General features: G+C 40.1%; 1 protein-coding gene across 14 annotated transcripts in view; it reads left to right on the forward strand.

Moving 5' to 3' along the window:
* LOC140487439 (nuclear factor 1 B-type-like) overlaps nt 1-22,345 on the forward strand; it is a 628,152-nt gene that overhangs the window by 541,811 nt on the left and 63,996 nt on the right. For 13 of the 14 annotated variants that reach the window (XM_072586906.1, XM_072586916.1, XM_072586907.1 and 10 more), the window contains exons 7-8: nt 10,466-10,594; nt 12,997-13,184. In XM_072586906.1, coding sequence (XP_072443007.1) covers nt 10,466-10,594; nt 12,997-13,184 — 317 coding nt within the window. The remainder of the gene's footprint in view (nt 1-10,465; nt 10,595-12,996; nt 13,185-22,345) is intronic. The other variant, XM_072586914.1, reaches the window with a different exon arrangement.

Consider the following 22,345-nt stretch of genomic DNA (forward strand, 5'->3'; position numbering starts at 1 on the left):
CATAGATAAGGTGAGTAGCAAAGGTCTTTGCACGAGGTTGGGGGAGGTCAAAACTAGGGGCATATTTTTAAGGTAAGAGGGGAAAGAGATGAAAAAGGATCTGAAGGGCAACTTTTTCATATACGGTTCATATGTGGATGCCAGAGGAAGTGCAATACAATTAGTACAATGCAGTACAATGCAGTATTTAAAAGACACTTGGACAGGTACATGACATGTCATAAGAAAGGCTTAGAGGGATATGGGCCAAACACAAGTAAGTGGGACTAGTTTAGTCTGGGAAACTTGGTCAGTCTGGATGAGTTGGACCGAAGAGTTTGTTCCTGTGCTATATGACTCTGTGACTTTATGACTGCATGTTTCAAGGGGATTTGGAGAGATTAAGTAACTAGGCAAATAAATTGACAGTTGGAGTACAATATGGAAAACTGCAAGGTTAGACATTTTGGTAGGAAAAGCAGAAATACAGAATATCTCTTGCATGTGAAATGTTATGAGGTGTTAAACTTCAAAGGGACTTGGGTGCTGTTGTTCATGAGTCATTGATACTTAAAATGTAGATACAGCAAAAAAATGAAGGCAAATAGTATATTGGTTTTTACTACAAGAAAATTTGATTACAGGGAGTAAAATATGTGTTAATGCAGTTAGAGGAGGAAATTACCACTGTCAGTGGAATCTGTACTGAAAACAAAAGATGCTGGAATTCACAGTGGGTCAAGCAGCATCCATGGACAGTTAGTAAGTTCATGTTTTAAGTCAAGATGATTCTTCTTCAGAGCTGAAGAAACCAAACACAGACTAGCTGACCGCTTTGCAGAATATTTTCAGTCTGTGTGCAAGCATGACCCTGACCTTCCCATAGTCGCTCATTTTAACAGTGTCCTGGTTGCATGTCCAGTTGTCTGTCCTCAGCATGCTGCAGTGCTCCAGTGAATCACAGAGCAAACTGGAGAAACAACACCTCATCCTCAGACTAGGCACTTTACAACCTACTGGATTTAATATTGAGTTCAACATCTTCAAATTGTAAATTCATTCTCATTCCTTTCCCTCCTTTTAGCTGTACTTGTTACATTCTCTGTCACCATGTTCTCTCTCCCTTCCCCCTTACCAGTGGGACTGTTGTGTTCTTTCCAGTCTAGCAGTTAGACATACCACTGTTCTGCCATTCTCACATTCCAAACACTTAATCAACTGAATCAACACCCTTTCTCCCCCAGCGTTCCAGCTGTCCACTACTGCCATAAACGCTGCCCCCTCCACACTTCACAACAGCTCTGCTGAAGAGCCATCTAGACTCGAAATGTTAGCTTGCTCTCTCTCCTTGGATGCTGCCTAACCTGCTGTGATTTCCAGAATTTTGTTGTTTTTAATGCAATTATATACAGCCTTGGTGAGATCATATTTGGAATTTTATGATCATAAGAAATAAGAAATAGGAACAAGATTAGGCCATTCAGCCCCTTGAGATCATTCCACTATTTAATGGGATCATGGCTCACATACATTTTGCTACCTTTTCAAGGAAACCTTTGATTCCCCTACTAATCAAGAATCTATCTATCTCAACTTTAAGTATGCACAAGGACTCTGTTCCCACAGCTCTCTGTGGCAAAAAGTTTCTCTAACACAAGAAATTCCTCCTTATCTCAGTCTTAAATTTGCATCCCTTTCTTCTAAGACTGTCTTCTGGTTCTAGACTCTCCCATGAAGGGAAATGTCCTTTCAGCATTTACCCTGTCAAGCCTGTTAAGAATCCTATATGTTTCAATGAGGTCGCCTCTAATTCTTCTAATTTAGCCTTTGCTCATAAAACTATCCCTCAATGCCAGGGATCCATCCCAGTGAACCATCTCTGAGCTACCTCCAATCAAATGATGACTTTCCTGAAATAAGGGAACCAAAACTGTTCACAGTATTCCAGATGTGGTCTCTCCAGTGCCTTGATTTGGTTGCAGTAAGAATTCCCTACTCTATACTCTATACTCCTTGAAATAAGGGCCAACATCCCATTAGCCTTTCTGGTTACCTGCTGCACTGTGCTAGCTTTTTGCGTTTTATAAACAAATATCCCAAATCCCTTTGTGTTGCAGCTCTCTGCAGCTTTTTCTCCATTTAAATAATATTCTATTGTTTTGTTCTCTTTTCCAAAATGAACAACTTCACATTTTCCCACATTATACCGCACAGACCTATGGCAAAATGAACTGCCATAAAGAGAGTGCAGCTGACACTCACCAGATTAATCCCTGGAATCTGGAATTGTCCTATGAGGGTAGATTGAGGAGACTGAATCTCTATTCCCTGGAATTTAGAAGGATGAGAGATGAGCTCATTCAAAAATACCAAACTCTTGTAATCTTTAACAGGGGATTGCAGAAAGGATGTCACCCCTGAAGTCCAAGAATACAGGGGTAAACTATTTCACAATAAGGGGTAAACTATTCTGGATTGAAATGAGGAGAATTTTTCCAGTCAGAAGATGGCAAATCTTGGTAATTCCTTCCCCCAGAACATTGAGTATGATCAATAGACTTTTACATAATAAAACCATCAAGAAACATAAGAATAGTGCTGCAATATAGACTTCAAGTGGAAGATTAGTCGTGATCTCATTGAATGGCGGAGCAAGCTCAAACGATTGAACAATCTCCTCCTGCAGTCTTTTTTATGCTCCTATGTATCAACTGCTAAACAGAAAAAAAATAGAATCAAGTGTAATAAGGGCAAAGTGCTTGTCTTTGGACTGGCCATATATTAATAATGCAAATCTAAAATTAAGTATCAAGATAGTTACCGATAAATCCAATTGACGTGAAGAAAAATTAATTATTTTATGTTGGCTAGAAAGTAGCCACAGGAAGTGGTCGAGGCAAATATTTTAAATGCCTCTGTAAGGAATTTCTAGGAGTAAAGGAAAAGACATGTGGAATGGCTGAGTTAAAGCAAATTGAAGGGGAGGACTTTTATGTTGAGCATAAATATCAGCAGAACTAGTTAAACAAACTGGCCAGCTTCTGTTCTGTATAATTATTAAATTCAATGTAAAGCTTTGAACATATTCCTGTGTAGGCTCATTGAGGCACAGGCTGAATGGGAATTTTCACCTGGAAATTTTCTTATCTTCTATTACTTGTGGATAAACAATTTTTCCCCCGTTGGTGAGTCTTGTAATGTAAGGGTTAAATTAAATCAGGCAGTTGGGTGGTGAGTGCCAACTTTCCACCACCACTAAGGTTAAACTTTCTTGACCCTTCACAATCAAGACCTTCAGTTGGGCAATTCATGCTAACTTAAGGGTTTGGACCTGCCACTGCTGATACTAACCTGTTGGAGGAGTTGGGAGCCTGATGGGGATATAACAAGCAAACATATGTAGGTTTGCTTCTGGACACCCAGGGTGGGGTGAGTTGGAGATGGGAGTGTGTGTTCCATCATTCAGAGATACTCAAAAGGCTGATTCGCAGACCTGGCACCAGGAGTGAGATTTCCCTTCTACCATCCTCCACCCTGCAAAACACTGACCGCCATTACTCAGCTGTAGCTGGGATCCAGTGATAATACAAAGCCTTAGGTAGATTGTGTTTGAGTAGCAGCCACTGTCTTTCCTGGAAAACCTCATCCTGGAGACCTGTGCACTCCCACCATCTCTAACCTGACTATTGTCAGTTCTGTTTTAACACCGTTAAAAATCACACAACACCAGGTTATAGTCCAACAGGTTTAATTGGAAGCACACTAGCTTTCGGAGCGACGCTCCTTCATCAGGTAGTTGTCAAGGAGCGTCGCTCCGAAAGCGAGTGTGCTTCCAATTAAACCTGTTGGACTATAACCTGGTGTTGTGTGATTTTTAACTTTGTACACCCCAGTCCAACACCGGCATCTCCGAATCATGACTGTTTTAACACAGTAGTTTGGTTCTCATGCATTCCATGTTATAAGAAAATTGTGTAGTAACAGCACCATTTAAATTAACGGGACTAGAATCGTGTTATAACTAATACACTGGTTATTTAAAACTTTTCGCTTTAGAAACAGTGTCCCAAGTTATACCAAATTCATGTTGAAAGCAGAACGAACTTTATTTGATTGTGAGGAAAGACCCATCCAGTTAAACTGCTAATACAGAGATTTCACCAGTCGTCCATCCACAGACCAAACTCTCATCATCTCCATTAAATGCCACCCAAAATATATAAGACCATAAGATATAAGAGCAGAGTAAGGCGTTCATCTCAATGAATTTGCCCCACAACCCGGTGAGACCATGGCTGATCTCGTAATCACCAACTCCACTTTCCTATCTTTTCCCTCTTGCCTATGATTCCCTCATTGATTAAAAATCTGTCTGTCTTAGCCTTGAATATACTTAATGCCCCAGCTTTGCAAGTCACTTGTGGTAAAGAATTCCACTGATTCACTACCTTCTGAGAGAAGAAATTCCTCCTCCCCATTATTTAGAATGTTAGAATAATGAATAAATCAGAGACTTAAAGATGTTGCATTTGCATTCATAAATTATTTCCTGTATATCATCAGGTAATTTTTTTATTTCTGCAAGAATTATCAGACAAAGTTTGAAAGTTCATGCTTACATTGGTGTTCTTACCAAAGTAATAAATTAATAGTTATTTTTAAAAATCCTGATAATAAGTCAGGTCAAGTGTCAACATTCTTTCAGGTTGATCTGACATGTAAGTCATAGAGACCTATAGTACAGAAAAAAGGAATTTTGGTCCATAACATCTACCCGTATCAAAATCAGCCACCTGACTATTCTAATTCAATTTTCAGCACTTGGTATTTCAAGTGCATATCTAAATACTACTTATATGTTATGAGAGTTACTACATCTACCACTCTTACAGACAGTGGGTTCCAGATTCTTGGGTGAAAATGTTTTTCCTCACATCTCCTCTACACCTTTGCCCCTTACCTCAATTCTGTGCCCTGTGGCCATTGACCCCTCCTTCAATGGGCAATGTTTCTTCCTATTTACCCTATGTCCCTTGGAATTTTATATATCCCAATCACGATTCCTCTTAAGCTCCTCTGCTTTAAAGAAAACAATCCCAGTCTGTCCAATCTGTCTTTATAACTGAAACACTCCAGCCCAGGCAGCATCCTAGTAATTCTCCTTTGTGCCCACTCTAATGCTATCACATCCCTCCTAATGTAGATTTCAGAATTGTACACAATATTGTAGCTCTGGCCTAACCGACATCTTATACCTCCCTGCTCGTAAACTCTGTGCCCTGATTAATAAAAGCAGGCCATAAAATATGTGTTAGACAAAAGTGAGGACTGCAGATGCTGGAAATCAGAGTCTAGATTAGAGTGGTGCTGGAAAAGCACATCAGGTCAGGCAGCATCAGAGAAGCAGGAAGATCGACGTTTCAGGCAAAAGCCCTTTCTGATGAAAGGCTTTTGCCCGAAACGTTAATAAAATATGTGTTGTTAATTATTTTGATACCTGAACGAACCAGTACACAATCACACCCAAAGTCCCTCTGCTGTTCAGTTCTTCCCAGGGTCCTACCATTCATCATGTGTTCGACAGGTTAACCCTCTTACAGTCAAGTCAAAATCATTCAAACAAACCAGAAATAGCAAGGGGTCCAATACTGATCCATGGGGAATCCACCTGAACACAGACTTTCAATCAGAAAAATACCCGAATAATCAGCCTCTGCCACCTGCCACTCAGCCAATTGTGGATCCAATTTCCCAAATTTCCTTGGATCCCATGTATTCTTACCTTTGCTATCAGCCTCCCAGTCAGGATCTTGTCAAAAGATTTGCTGAAGTCCAAGTAGACTACATGAAAAGTATTGTCATCATCTACACACCTGGTCACCTCTTTGAAAAACTTGAATAAATTGTTCAGAGATGACCTCCTCTTAACAAAACCATGCTGACTGTGCCTGATTTATCCCTGCCTCACCAAATGCAGGTCACTGTGTCCCTCAAAATTGCTTGCAATAGTTTCTCCAGCACTAAGCTTAGAATAACTGCCAGCAGTTTCCCTTCTTGAATAATGGTATCAAATTGGGTATCCTCCAGTACCTACACTTGACCAGACAAGAATCAAAAATTTTTGCAAATGTCCCTGCAATTTCCTTTCTTGCCTCACTCAACAGCATGGGAAACATTTCATCCAACTTCTGCAGCTTTGAGCATTAGTTTCTGCTATATGCCTCCAGTTATATTTTAATTCAATGCTATATATCCCTTGATATTCAGGGTTCGTGGCATTTATGGAACAAGATGGCTCTATACTCTATTATTTCCTTCATGAATGCGTCCCAATCATGATACAGATTTATTTGAAAGTATTTGCTCCTAATCCACTCTGAACAAATCATATCTGATCTCATAAAAATCAACCTTCCAGCAATTGAGAATTTTGATTTCAGGTCTATCTTTGTCCTTTCAAATGTGCCCTTTCTTAATTTCAGGATGTGACATAATCTATCGTGTTGTATCTAACCCAATGGGAAGAGGGACTACAGTAATGCTGTATCTGATTCAAATTGAATATCAAGACTTTCACCTTCATATATTGTGCTTTCATATAATCTTTTCAAATCTTTTAATAAGTGCAATGAAAAGACAAGTGTATAAAGAGGCAGTTTGAATTTTATTTACTTAATGTACTCTACTTAGCTTCAATTTTCTAGTGAATCAAAAAAAACTAGTAAATCACCTAACTCTGCTGGTGACAAAATGCATACTCCTTTATCACATCTTTGCAGTGCAATAATCCAATTTATGTACATCTTAGAATGAAATCCTAAGGCTTAGTTTGTTTTTGCTTTGACAAGCCTCCTTGATGGCTGACCTTCCCATGTGGGCTTTCTCCAATTTTGAATACTTCGCATCACAGTGGGAGAGGGAATGGAGATGTTTCCCTCTAGTGTATTTAAATTCATAGGATCCCTGCAGGAATAAACCAAGCAGGTCATTTGGCCCATCGATTCCACACCAACCTATCAAAGGACATCCCACTCTGACCCAACTCCCTACCTTATCCCTGTAATCCTGCATTTCTCATGATAAATCTACCTAGCCTACACACTAGGTGGGCAATTTAACTTGTTAAGTGATTCACCAGTGAGTCTGTCGATCAGTTGACAAACTCAACTCAGAAGTGAATTCTGCAGGAGCAGACCATGCATGACTCTCTTTGCCTTAGTACTTTATTCCTAGGAGAAAGTGAGGACTGCAAATGCTGGAGATCAGAGCTGCAACTGTGTTGCTGGAAAAGCGCAGCAGGTCAGGCAGCATCCAAGGAGCAGGAGAATCGACATTTCGGGCATGAGCCCTTCTTCAGGAATGAGGAAGGGCTCATGCCCGAAACGTTGATTCTCCTGTACTTTGTTCCTAGATTAATATTCCTAGAAAGTTAGTGCAACCCATGGCTCACTAATAGCACCTTTACTCTGAATCAAATGTGAGGTTGTAGGATCCATACATATTTCAGACACTTAGTCCCAGCTGATATTCATTGCAGTATCAAGGGAACACCACATTGATGAAGGTGCAGTCTTTCAGCTGAGCTGTTAAAATTTTGTTCCTAACTGTTCTCTCCAGAAACTACATAATATTCCATGGCACACTCTTTTTATTTAACCTAATTTTCTAATCAACCTGCTCAGAGATGTTATTCCCCACCTCAAGAGCAGGTGGGACTTTAACCCAGGTCACTTGGAGCAGAAATAGAGACAGTACTGCTGAGCTGCAAGAGGGCACAAATCAAACAACGGCAGATGGCAGGATAGAGTTTTAGGTACTTTTCGTCAACCTGGAGCAGGTAGGACTTGAATCCAGGCCTCCTGGCTCAGAGGTCAGGACAAAACCACTTATTTAAAAGGAGTAAATTGGTTCTCTAGGTATGTTGATCAATATTGAAATACATCACTATGTCATTGCTGTTGGTGAAAACATCCATATTGGCTGCCACCTTACCCACACTACAACAGTGACGGATACTTCTAAAATAAATACTTTGAATGTAAAGAGCTTTGAAGCAACCTATGTTCATGAAAAAATGCTTGCAGCTAGCAGGTTTAGGATTGCTAGTTTTTAAACTTTATGACTGATATTTTTAGTACCAGATATTTTCTAGTCAACCTGTTTAGAAATGTTTATGACATACCTCTAGAGCAGGTGGGGCTTGAATAAAAGCAAGATCCTGTCGATCCAAGAAGTTATGGACTGCTGTAATGGGGAATTTTTTGGAGAAGATTCTTTGGTACAGGATTTACTTGCATTTGGAGAAGAATGGACTTAAAAGGGATACGAAGCAGAGATTTATGCAGGGGAGATATTGTCTCATAAATTGGAGTTTTTTTCAGAAAGAGACAAAGATGATCAATGAGGATAGTGCAGTGGATGTTGCCTATGCATACTTTACTAAAGTATTTGACAAGTTCTGTTAAGGTAGACTGGCCCAAGTCACATGGAATCCATGGTGAGTTGACAATTGGATACAAAATTGGTGTGGCTATACAAAACCAGAGGTAGTTGTGGAGGGGTGATTTTCTGACTAAAGGTCTTTGATTAGTACTGAGGCTTCTGTTGTTTGCAATATACACAAATGATTTAGATGAAAATGTTGGTGTCTGTTTAGTAAGTTTGCAGATGATGTGAAAATTGGTGGAGTTGTGGACAGAGAGGAAGAATATCAAAGGATGCAGCAGGTTGTAGATCTGCTGGAAAGTTGGGGAGAGAAAAGGCACATAGAGATTTATCTGGATAAGTGAGAGGAAATGAATTTTGCGAGGTCAAATACAAGAGGAATGTAAACTGTAAATGGCCACACTGTTAGAAGCATTGATACACAGAGAGATCTTGGGACGCAAGTCCATTGCTGCCTGAAAGTGGCTACATAAGTGAATAAGTGGTAAAGAAGGCAAACGTCATGCTTCCCTTCATCCGTCAGGGCATGGAGTATAAAAGTTGCCAAGTCATGTTTGCAACTGTGTGAGAATTTATTCAGGGCATATTTGGAGTACTGTGCGCAGTTTTAGTCGCCACACTATAGGAAAAATGTGGAGATTTGGGAGAGGGTGCAGAAGAGGTTTACCAGGATGGTGCTTCAATTGAAGTGTATTAACTATAAGGAGAAATTGGACAAACTTGGATTGTTTTTGCTAGACCATCAGACATGGAGGGATAGTCTGATAAAAGTATACAAAATGATGAGAGGCATGGGTAAGGTGGCTAGTTAGAGTTTTTTTTTCCCCAGGATTGAGCAGTCAAACTAAAAAGGGGCATAGATTTAAGATGAGAAGGGAAAAGTTTAAAGCAGATGCGAGAGGCAAATTCTTTTACACAGAAATGCACTGTCAGGTGAGGTAGTAGAAGCTGAAATGTTCGCAAAGTTTCAGAGACATTTAGACAAACACATGAACGGTCAGAGAATAGAAACGTATGGCAGGTGGAATAGTTTAGAATAGCATCATGGTCACCACAGATATGTAGACTGAAGAGCCTGTTCTTATGCTGTACAGCAAATCTGAAACAAACACGGAAAGTACTGGAGAAACTCAATAGGTTTGGAAGGTTCTGCGGAGAAGGAAACAGAGTTAATATTTCACCACCCTACCTACCTGTAACTCCACTTTCAAGGAACTATGCTCCTGCACCCCAGGTCCTTTGTTCAGCAACACTCCCCAAACCCATACAATGAACTGTTTAATTCCTGCCCTGATTTGTCTTACCAAAATACGACACCTTGTATTTATCTAAATTAAACTCCATCTGCTACTCCAGGGCCAATTGGCCCATCTGATTAAAGTCCCACTGTACTCTGAGATAACCTTCTTCACTGTGCATTGAACCACCAATTTAGGTGTCATCTCAAACATATTAACAACAGCCCCTGTATTCACATCCAAATCATTTATATAAATGACGAAAAGCAGTGGAACAATCATCAATCATGGAAAATGTGTGTAAATTGAGGTGCAACAGTGAGAGAATGGTCCCTTCTTTAAACAAGACACAAACAATACAAGACTTTGAGGATAACTTGGGAAGAGAATTTAAGAAGAATGGAGAACAGTCATATTACAGTGAGTTTCTGAAGTTATTGAATACATTTTTGAGACTTTTTAGGCTGTAAAGTGCCCAAACAGAAAATTTTGTGTTGTGTCTCAAGCTTGCATTGTGGTTTGTAGGACCCAGGCCTCCTGGCTCAGAAGTGTGGCACTATGAAATTTGATAAAACATATGCTTTTCCAAAATTTTCCAGGTCGAATGTTATTAACTGTTTTTCACTTTTTTTTTGTTTGCACTTGAACAGAGGTGATTCATAAACAGTACAAGGCTGTGGGAATAGTGGATTCTCCTCAGACTAAGGCAGGATTTTCGGAGAAAATGCTTTTTTCTTAGGTGGTCCAATAATCTTATATATAAGTATTTACTTGTTTTCATATTTATGTGTCTGACTTGGTAGAAATGGCATCTCCTACAATGAAGAAACATGAGAAACCAATGTATAGTGGGCCCACATCTCCTCAAGGTTCATCACCAAGACTGAGCACTTTCCCACCACATCATCACCCTGGCATCCCAGGACACAGCGGTAATTCACCTGATATTAAATATAAATAGAAATAAATTAGAAAATGCAGTTGTTGAGTCTCTCAGACACCTTTTAATAATGTCCACTGTTTTTGATCAGTACGGATTTTTGCTTTGAAAACAGAAACTGTTGGAAGAACTCAGTAGGTCTGGCAACACCTGTGGACAGAAAACAGAGTCAACCTTTTGATGTAGTAACCCATCTTTAGAACTGATACTAGCTAGGAAAAGGTAGTATATGTGCTGAGGATGGGGTGGGAGGAAGGAGTGAGTGGATAGGTGGCAATGAAGTCCAGAGAGACAGAACAACAGGCAGGCAGGGATGGATGATAGTATGCCAGTGAGAAAGAAAAGCTGATAATGGGGGAAATAAGTAAGCAGAAATAGGTTAGCTGTGCTGAACAGGAGTGTGCACAGCTGTGCTGTGCTGTCATGACAGGGCCTGGAGTTTATTGAGGTGAGCAAAGTACAAAGAAGCAAGTGTTCAGGTTCTAAAATTATTGAATTTAACATTGAGCAATGAAGGCTGCAAAGTTCCTTTGCAGAAAGTGAGACACTATGCTTCCAGCTTGTGCTAAGTTTTTCTGGAGCACTGTAGTAAGCCTGAAACAGAAATGTTGGCCAAGGAAAACAGTGGTGTGTTGGCAAATGGAAGCTTGGTGGCACTATTATGGACAGAATGTATGTGTTCCACAAAGCAGTCCTCCAGTTTGCATTTCATCTCTCTAAAGTCAGGGAGACTACATTGTGAGCAGTGAATACACAATACTAGGTTGAGTGAAGTGCAGCTAAATCACCGCATCACCTGGAAGGTGTGTCCAGAGCCTTGGATAGGGTAGAAGTAAACAGCAAAGTGTCACACCTTCAGTAATTATATGAGAAGATGCTCTGGGAAGTGTGGGGAGGTATAGGAGTGGAGGAGTGGGTAAGGGTTGGTTAGCTCAATTGGCTGGTTTGCGGTGCAGAGTGACACCAAGACTGTGGGTTCAATTCGTGCACTGGCTGAGGTCACTATGAAGGTCCCTCCTTCTCATTTTTTCCCCTCATCTGAGGTGTGGTGACCCTCAGGTAAAGCTCAACACCAGTTGCCTCCGTGTGTGTGTGTGTGTGCGTGTGTGTGTCTCTCTCTCTATCTTTTTCAATATAAGAGAGCAGCCCTACAGTGCTCTAAGACTGTGATGGTTTTATTTTGGGAGGCAATGGGACAGAGATCCAGATAATGTTCTGGGGTCCAGGATTCAAATCCTGCCATGGCAAATGGTGGAATTTGAATTCAATAAAAATCTGGAATTTAAAGACTAGCAATGAGCATGAATCTGTTTTCAATTATTGGAAAATTTCATTTTCTTTACTAGTATCCTTTTGGGAAGAAAGCTGCTATCTATACCTGATCTAGTCCACATTTGACTCCAGACCCACAACAATGTGATTGACTCTTAATTGCCTCTGAGCAATTAGAGATGGACACCAAATGCTGAACTAGCTAGTGATGCCCTCATCCTGTCGATTAATTAAAAAAATGAGCAGGGCATCCCAGAGGAATTGGAGGGTAATATGTGTTTAGTAGTGGCATCTTGTTGGGGTTAGTGGAAATGGCACCTAATAATTTTAGATCCAGATTTTTGCTTAATCTGTTCGGGAAGTTTCATTTCACCAATGATTATTCCATCTGATATCTATGACCAATGTGCAGAGCACGGACAGCGCAGTGGCACTGTTCACTCAGCACTGGCAGTAGTCAGTATTCAGAGTTTGGCTGTCTTGGGATTTTATTAGAATACCAAATATCAGTGATTATTGTTCATAAATGTGTCTAGCATTCTTGTTTCCAAATAAAATTCTTGTCTTAAGGGCATAACTGTCTCTGTCTTGTATACTTAATCTGTGCTGATTTGTTTATTTTTCCCCAAAGTTTTAAATTATCTTCACCAGAGAAGTTCTCTGAAATAAAAGTTATTTTAATCAACCTGTTCAGACATTTTATGATGTACCTTTGGAGCAGGTAGGACTTGAACTACGATCTTCCTGCCCAGAGATCCATTACCACTACAACACAAGACCAAAGTGAATCAGATGAATAAGTGTACTTCAGCTTCATCAGACAAAGGGAAATAATAAACAAAGGGAAATAACAAACCCAAAATAATAAATCCATTCAAGTGATTACAAGTAAAGGAGAGTGATTGGAAGCTTAGACTTTGCTTGGTTAAAACAATTATTGTGTTAATCAGATTGTACTCTTTTTGGTCAATATTCTGCTGGGTTATATAGAGAAGATAATGTTTGCACATAGATAGTTATTATATGAACTGAAAATATGAGCAGTATGCCTGTTGAGACCAGCATTATCCCAAAATTTCAAAGCATAGCAACCTATTAATTCTTTGTATTTTCAATTTCTAGTCATCTCAACAAGAAGCCCACCTCCTCCTTCACCTCTACATTTTTCAGCATCCTCCATTCTCCCTCCTGCACCCAGTAGTTACTTCTCACACCCAACAATCAGATACCCACCACATCTTACCCCTCAGGACTCAGCAAAGAACTTTGTTCAACTCGGTTGTGGCCCGTCCAATCCACAAACAAGCCAGGTTAGTCACTCATTGCTGAATTGTGAATATTTTATGGTTTGAATTTACAAAGGAAAAGCTGTTATTTTTATACAAATTGTGTTGAAAATCCAGGTTACTCAATTATATTTGTTTCTTGATAACATCTAGATCTTAAAAATGAAAATTGACTGTAAAGCAGAAAGCTACATACTAAGAAGACAGTTCCTGTTTTGCATCCCTTTACCCTTTCTAAGTACATGGAATGTGTTGTTCATCTGAGGGGTTTTGATAGTTGGTCTGAAGAGAGATGATCTCCTAAGTAGGTAGCCTTCAGAAACAATTGACAAATTCATGCATGTGATTGCTGGCTTTGGCATTGGTGTAATTGTTGGCTGCACTAACACGACTGCATTGTTTCATGAAATCAAGAGCACAAATCATTGTTAAACTGTGAGGAGCGGTGATCCAGTGTGGTGAAGAATAAATGAGTAGTGGTCCAATGCAGTGTCATGTGGCACCTGCTCTGAGTACAGGTTATAGAGATCCTTAAACCTTTTGGATAATGCTAATGTGAACTCTGGCACTTATGTGTGTTAAAATGACAAAGACATGCCTGGTGACCCATGTTGTGATGTTTTGCTCTGTTTAACCTTATGGTAATTGTAATTGCCTGTATCCTTCTATGCTTTTGCAACAATATCAACAATATCCATTCATAACTCACTTCTAATATAACAATATTCTAAAATGCTTCTTGTTAGGAAACTTAGTCTGAATATGATTTGAAGTTTATCCTCTTAAACTATAGCATCATGATGCAGTTCAATCCATTTTGTTTCCATGTCAGATTAAATAAACCTTTTTATCTACTCTATGAATCCCATTGTTATGAAAATACACTTTGCCCCAATCTTTTGATGTTAAGGTCTGAATCTCCATTAACAAACCCCTCCTCAGTCTCACCCCATTTTTATTCAGCAATTATAATCTTTGGCTTGCAGTCCACACTTTACTCATCTCATGCTTGAAATTGCTGCTCTTAGTCAAGAGGCATTCTATGCTGGATCACTGCTCCACCACACCTCTCTGCGCAGTATCACTGCTCCTCCATTTCTCACCACACTCGATTACCACATCTGCTCCAAACCACACTGGATCACTGCTCCTCCACATTACATTGCACTGGACCACTGCTCATTTATTCCTCACCACACAGGATCACTGCTCCTCCATGCCTCACTACACTGGGTAAAGTCGTATCCACAACAATTTACACTGGATCACTGCACCTCCATACCTCACTCCACTGCATCACTACACTTGTACATCACACCACATTTGTCTTGTGGTCCTTCATATTGGATCTCCAATCTTCCACACAACACTACAACACACTGGACCACGGTTCATTTCACTGATCCCATTGGATTACTCCACACTTGTTGGTTTGCATACTTGTTACTTTTCTTCATTATCCGCAGTTTCTGCTGCATTCCCTATTCCTCATCCTTCCTATTGTGGTTTCTGTTTCCATCCAATCACCTTCCCCTTTTGGTCCTCTAAGTTCTATCTTTTATCCATTATTCAAAGCATCATTTAAGCTATAATGGTTGTAAATTGTTCAACCCCTCATGTATGTCTGGCTTACTTTTTCTGTCACTTACTTCTCCTCCACAGTACCATTTAAATGACCAGTGATAAAGCCTTCTGCCTATTAGTGCTTAAAAACCTAGCCTAGACAGCAATGCCCACATCCAGTAAACATATTTAGAAGTAAAAGTTCTCATTTCTGGATTTTATAATGTTAAATTATTTGACGTTAATAGAGTCTTGGTCATAGAGTCATACAGCACTGAAATAGACCCTTCGGTCTAAAGAAGTTTGCTGTTTATCTTGATGCTATCAAGGTTGCCAAAATCTGAGCTCATTTCTAATTCCTAATCCAAGAAGATTTATTTCTATTTTTTAAGTTGCAGTATTGGACAAGGTTATTTCTCACCTGTTATGATGCTTGCACTGTGTAACATGAGAATTTCTGATTCTGTCCATTTTAATGAAATATTGAAATACCCGAAATACAAATGAAGTTGGGAAGAAGGAGAGGAGTGCAGTTTTTTTTTCATGCAAAGAATAATAAAATTCCAGAATAAGGAAGAGCATAGAAGTAGATAGCTTAATGTGAACTCAGGCAAGAGAGAGATAAGATGGGAAGCTATGTGGGTAGAGTTGTTCCATAATGAGCAATTGAATAATCTCTTCCCATTTTGGATATTTCTTGTGTCCTTTGTGCAAAAATATATGTGTTTGTATGAAGTCAGTTATTATGGTGTAATTCCACATATGGATATTTTATATTTTACACACAGCCTGAAACAGTTATTATAAAGAATATTTTCGAGTAGAATGATTTCTTATTTAAAAGTTAAACTTTGCGTCTTACACCAGAGAACTAGGTAAAAGATTCCATCTAACCAGTTAGAATATCTTAAGGCACTGGCCATTATCAGTCTGGTAAGAGTTAAATCGTTGTTAAATCAGTTCCATGTTAGTTTATAACATGTAATCAGACCAAATGACAGGAGGAAATTATAAAGGATGAGTTAAATATTTCCAATTGTTCAATGGCAGTTTGCCATTAAATTATCTGCTAATCCTAACGTATATTTATTTTCTATAAAACTTTATTAAGATATTTCATAATAAAGTCTAAATTAAGTCACTCTGTACAAAGGGGAGCCTGAAACTAGGTGGAATTACATTTTTGAAGGAAACGAAGGAAAACAGATGAGGATCACAGAGTAGGTTTCATTTCATAACTCTCGAATTCCAAGTGATAAAACCAGAAAAGCGAAATGGTTGATCATCCAGTTTTGTAGATGAATAGATCATATGTTATAGGAGCTTGGAATAATTCCACAGAAGAGGAAAATGGTAATTGAGTGAAATGGGGAAAAGTTTAAATAGCTACTTAATTTTCAATATATGCAGTCTACAAAGCTAGATATACCCTAAACAACATTTGAAAATTATTCATAAAAAATAATTTGGAGATCAGTCCACTTAAAAAAATGGCATATGAATTCTGGAACCCCATGAATTACTTCATATGCCTAACAGGCATAAGTCAATCTGCTTGAAGCTGTCATGCAAGGGCTGCTGAAGATCAGTGCCATAGTTGCAACATGCTTGCCCATTGTTGTGACTCATTAATATTTATCATAACTCTGTCCTCTTAAGCAATAACTAGAGTAGCTAGTTATATCTCCATTTCAATTTTGCTCAATATGGATCCATATTGATTTTATATCTTCAGAATTACTGACTCACTGATCAATGGAAACAGTTTCTTATATTATTTCTTGTAGCAAAATACTTAATTTTTACTTCCTTAGAGTGTCAGAGGCTGTGGGGTGATCTGATGGAAGTACATAAAATTATGAGGGGCATGGATATAATGCTGAAAATGTGTTGCTGGAAAAGTGCAGCAGGTCAGGCAGCAACCAAGGAACAGGAGAATCGACGTTTCGGGCATCAATGGGCAGAGTCTTTCTCCCAGCATGGAATTGTCAAATACTAGGGGCATAGGTTTATGTTGAGAGAGGAAATGTTTGAAGGATATGTGCCAGGAAAGTCTTTTACAGAGACAGTATTCAGTGCTAGGAATGTGCTGCCAGGGCAAATAGTAGAACCAGATATGATAGCAAAATTTAAGAGGCATTTTGAAAGACAAATGAACAAGCAGAGAATATAGGGATACAAATAGGTAGATAGGATTAGTTTAGAATAGCATCAGGGTTGGTACAGGCATGGTAAGCTGAAAGGCCTGTTCCTGTGCTGTACTGTGTTCTAATTTATGTACACCAGAGAGCTGTTTGTTCGAGTCTCAAGCCAACCATCCAACCCGTGTGGGTGGCACCGTGGCACAGTGGATAGCACTGCTGCCTCACAGCGCCAGAGACCCGGGTTCAATTCCCACCTCAGGCGACTGACTGTGTGGAGTTTGCACATTCTCCCCGTGTCTGCGTGGGTTTCCTCCGGGTGCTCTGGTTTCCTCCCACTGTCCAAAGATGTGCAGGTCAGGCGAATTGGCCATGCTAAATTGTCCGTAGTGTTAGGTAAGGCGTAAATGTAGGGGTGTGGGTGGTTTGCGCTTCGGCGGGTCGGTGTGGACTTGTTGGGCCGAAGGGCCTGTTTCCACACTGTAAAGAAATCTAATCTAATCTAATCCAACCTTTGGGTCTGCTACGTGGATGACACCTTTGTCATCACTAAAAGAAACAAATTATAGGAAACCTTCAAGACCATCAGTAATACCCTTACTGGCATAAAATTCACTAAAGAAGAAGAAAACAACAACAAACTGGCATTCATAGATGTCGCAGTAAAGCGAGCAGCCAATAGTGAACTTGAAACCAGCATCTACAAGAAAACAACACATACTGACCAAACACTGAACTACAGAAGCAATCATCCCAACACCCATAAACGAAGCTGCATTAGAACATTATTTTAACGAGCCACCACACATGCCACTATGCAGAGCGAAGGAAAATCACCAATAAAGTGTATTCAAAAAGAACGGCTACCCATTGAACACAGTCTGCCGATTTCTCAGCAACAAACCCCAACAACCAGACAACACCCGTCCAGAAATCTGAGCTACTCTCCCCTACATCAAAGACACCTCAGAAATGACTGCTAGACTACTCTGATGTCTTGGCATCATGGTAGCTCTACAAAGCCACCAATACACTAAAACAGCAGCTAATGAACTTGAAAGACCCTATACAGAAAACAAGCAAAACTAATGTCATTTACAAAGTACCTTGCAAGAACTGTAACAAATGCTATATTTGACAAACAGGCAGAAAACTAGCTACCAGGCTACATGAACATCAACTAGCCACAAAAAGACATGACCCACTCTCACTAGTGTCCTTATGTACAGATGAGGAAGGACACCACTTCGACTAGGACAACTCATCCATCCTGGGACAAGCCAAACAGAGTCATGCATGAGAATTCCTAGCAGCATGGCATTCCAACCAGAACTCTATCAACAAATACATTGATTTGGATCCCATTTACCACCCCCTGAGAAAAAGAACAAAAATGACATCACCGGCCCAAAGAAACCTATATGCATAAATAGAAAGCGGGCTATGCCCACCAGTGCTTCATCCTGATGATGGAGGCTCACTGATGATGTTACCTAGTATGGTGACAAAATGTCTGAAAATGAACCTTCTAGCTCAGCTAACAAACCTACATTCAAAATCACACCCCTTTCTGAATTCATTAAGTTTCTATTTAACTACTATCAAACAGTTTCTTTGCTGTGGACTATTGAAACAATTCGATTAATCCTTTCCCAATCTGCCAACATGAACTCTTCTCAAATCTGAGAGGCTAAACTTTGTCAGTTCTAAGAACCTGGAGATTTTTAATACAATTCTCCTAGTTTGAAAGATTCTACCTCTTTAGTAATTTGATACTTTGTTTTATTTATTCATCTTTGGTCAGTGAACAAACTAAACCCTTCTGCTGAGATGACATATTTCTGACATCCTTATAAGAAAGAAACTCAACTTGCTTTTGAACTCAACTCTGGTGTTTTATAGGATCAGAGATTTTTACAGTACTGAAGGAGGCCATTTGACCATGTCTGTAGCAGCTCCCAAAATGGCTACACTTTCTAGGTCTGACTTTCTAGCCCTTTCTCTTTAGCTCTCTAAATTAATCAATTTCAGATACTTATTTGAAACCTTCCCTGGAATTCACCTCCACCACTCTTCTGGATAGCACATTCCAAATTCTAAAAACTTTCTGGATAAAGAGTTTTCTCCTCATCTCACTCCCAGCTGTCTTGCTGACAATCTTGAAATTGTGACCCCTTGTTACTGCTATGCCAACTAGTGGAAACATGATACACTTCTGTACCATGTCACAATTGTTCATAATTTAAAACACCTCATTAATCTTCTCTACTTCAAGAAGAATAAACCCAATTTCTCTAATTGTTCCTTGTATCAAAATTCCCTCATTCCTGGTATGATTCTAGGGAATGGGGAATGGATCTGGGTGGGTTGCTCTTCGGAGGGTCGATGTGAACTTGTTGGGCCAAAGGGCCTGTTTCCATACTGTGATTAATCTAAAAGTAATTAGCATGTATAAAGGATTAGCTAAATCATAGAAGACAGGGATTTGGGATTCAGAGGGACATCTTCAAATGTAATGGCATGCCTCAGGGACAGTACTGAGAACACAATTATTTAAGGGCGGCACGGTGGCACAGTGGTTAGCACTGCTGCCTCACAGCGCCAGACACCCGGGTTCATTTCCCGCCTCAGGCGACTGTCTGTGTGGAGTTTGCACGTTCTCCCTGTGTCTGTGTGGGTTTCCTCCGGGTGCTCCGGTTTCCTCCCACAGTCCAAAGATGTGCAGATCAGGTGAATTGGCCACGCTAAATTGCCCGTAGTGTTAGGTGTAGGGGTATGGGTGGGTTGCGCTTCGGCGGGTCGGTGTGGACTTGTTGGGCCGAATGGCCTGTTTCCACACGGTGGGTAATCTAATCTAATCTAATCAAACCTGCTTTGAAATCTCTCCACAGCTTTAACATTTTTTCTTAAATAAATTGCTAAGAACTGAACACAATACTCCAAATGTGGTAAGACCAATGGTTTGTAGAAGTGTTGCTTTTACACTCCTGTTATAAACTCAGGAATCTGATAAGCCTTCATAACAACTGTTTTAACTTGCCAGGCCACCTTTACAGAATCATGCACATGAACCCCGAATCCCTCTGTTTCTGCACGTCTCTTAAATTTGTACGACTGAGCCTGTATTATCTCTCTATGTTTCTTCTACCAACATTACCTCACATTTCTCTGCAGTAGAATTTATCTGCTGGGAGTCTACCCATTTGGCCACTTGCCAATGTCTCTCTGAAGATGCTTAGTGCCATCCTCACAATTCACTATTCTCTCTCTATTAGTATCAAGAGATTTTGCCCTCTTGTAAACCCGGTCCTAGATATTTCTGAACTGAAACAAAGCTTACATGTTCACCCCACCTGCTATAAAACCAGCAGTATAAATATAGAACATAGAACAGTCCAGCACAGAACAGACCCTTCAGCCTACGATGTTGTGCCGACCACTGATCCTCATGTATGCACCCTTAAATTTCTGTGACCATATGCATGTCCAGGAGTCTCTTAAATGTCCCCAATGACCCTGCCTCCACAACTGCTGCTGGCAACGCATTCCATGCTCTCACAACTCTCTGTGTAAAGAATCCGCCTCTGACATCCCCTCTATACTTTTCTCCAACCAGCTTAAAACTATGACCCCTTGTGTTAGTCATTTCTGCCCTGGGAAATAGAGTCGATAGCGAGAGACTATCTATGCCTCTCATTATCTTGTATACCTCAATTAGGTCCCTCTTCTCCTCCTTTTCTCCAATGAAAAAAGTCCGAGCTCAGTCAACCTCTCCTCATAAGATAAGCCCTCCAGTCCAGGCAGCATCCTGGTAAACCTCCTCTGAACCCTCTCCAAAGCATCCACATCTTTCCTATAACAGGGCGACCAGAACTGGACGCAGTATTCCAAGTGCGGTCTAACCAAAGTTTTATAGAGCTGCAACAAGATCTCACGACTCTTAAACTCAATCCCCCTGTTAATGAAAGCCAATATGCTTTCTTAACAACCCTGTCCACTTGGGTGGCCATTTTAAGGGATCTATGTACCTGCACACCAAGATCCCTCTGTTCTTCCACACTACCAAGAATCCTATCCTTAATCCTGTACTCAGTTTTCAAATGCGACCTTCCAAAATGCATCACCTCGCATTTATCCAGGTTGAACTCCATCTGCCACCTCTCAGCCCATCTCTGTATCCTGTCAATGTTCCGTTGCAGCCTACAACAGCACTCTATACTGTCAATGACACCTCCAACCTTTGTGTCATCTGCAAACTTGCTGACCCATCCCCTCATCCAAGCCCTTAATAAAAATTACAAACAATAGAGGCCCAAGGACAGAGCCCTGTGGAACACCACTCACCACAGACTTCCAGGCAGAATATTTTCCTTCTACTACCACTCGCTGTCTTCTGTTGGCCAGCCAATTCTGTATCTAGACAGCTATGTTCCCCTGAATCCCATTCCTCCTGACCTTCTGAATGAGCCTATCAAGGGAAACCTTATCAAATGCCTTGCTGAAGTCCATATACACCACATCCACAGCTCGACCCTCATCAACTTTTCTAGTCGCATCCTCAAGGAACTCGATAAGATTTATGAGGCATGACCTGCCCCTCACAAAGCCGTGTTGACTGCATTTAATCAAGCCATGCTCTTCAAGATGGTCATAAATTCTATCCCTCAGAATCCTTTCTAACACCTTGCAGACGACAGACGTGAGACTTATCTTTCCATTAGCATCACACGGGTATACACAAGTGCTGCAAATTATACTCTATTCTGGGAAGACTTTGATCTTGTTCTTTTTAAGAAAAGAAGTAATCATGATCCATCTGCTTGTAATGCCAAATTCTAAAAATTATATTAATGTAGATCCATTACTCAGCTTTCATCATATTATCCATTACGTTTTGTATTATATTTTTAATCATAAAATCATAGCATAGTTTACAGGCCATTGGATCTTTCATACCGGTGCCAGCTCTCACCAAGAATGACTTAGCTAGTTGCACATTCCTTTCTGGCACAAATTGTCTTCCTTCATGTGTTTATCTGATTCCCTTTGAAGCCCACATTTCATACAATGACCATCACCGTATTTCCTGCTCGCTATGTAAGAAGGAGTTTTTCTTTGTCACCTTTCAGTTTGAGGCCAGTTTTCTGAAAACCCAACTGCGTTGCATTTTGGCCCGAAGAAGGAGATGTGCTATATAATTCACAGATTGATATCTCAATTAACATTCAGCATCAAAACAAATCCTAATCAAAAATTCAATGTTGGGAATGGCAGAAAAGTTTTCAAATCATCATAAAGCTCTGAAATGAAGTGAAGGAATGGGGTGGCATGATATACCAAGCCATGGAAACAATCTGAAGCCATCGATCCTACACTATTCCATTTTCACCCATTCCTCTGCCTTCCCTCTATAGCCTTGATCCCTTACTAATCAAGATCCTATCTATCTTTATCTAAAATATAATCAATGACTTGGCCTCC

The sequence above is a fragment of the Chiloscyllium punctatum genome, chromosome 2, assembly GCF_047496795.1.
Source record: "Chiloscyllium punctatum isolate Juve2018m chromosome 2, sChiPun1.3, whole genome shotgun sequence".
Lineage (NCBI taxonomy): Eukaryota > Metazoa > Chordata > Chondrichthyes > Orectolobiformes > Hemiscylliidae > Chiloscyllium > Chiloscyllium punctatum.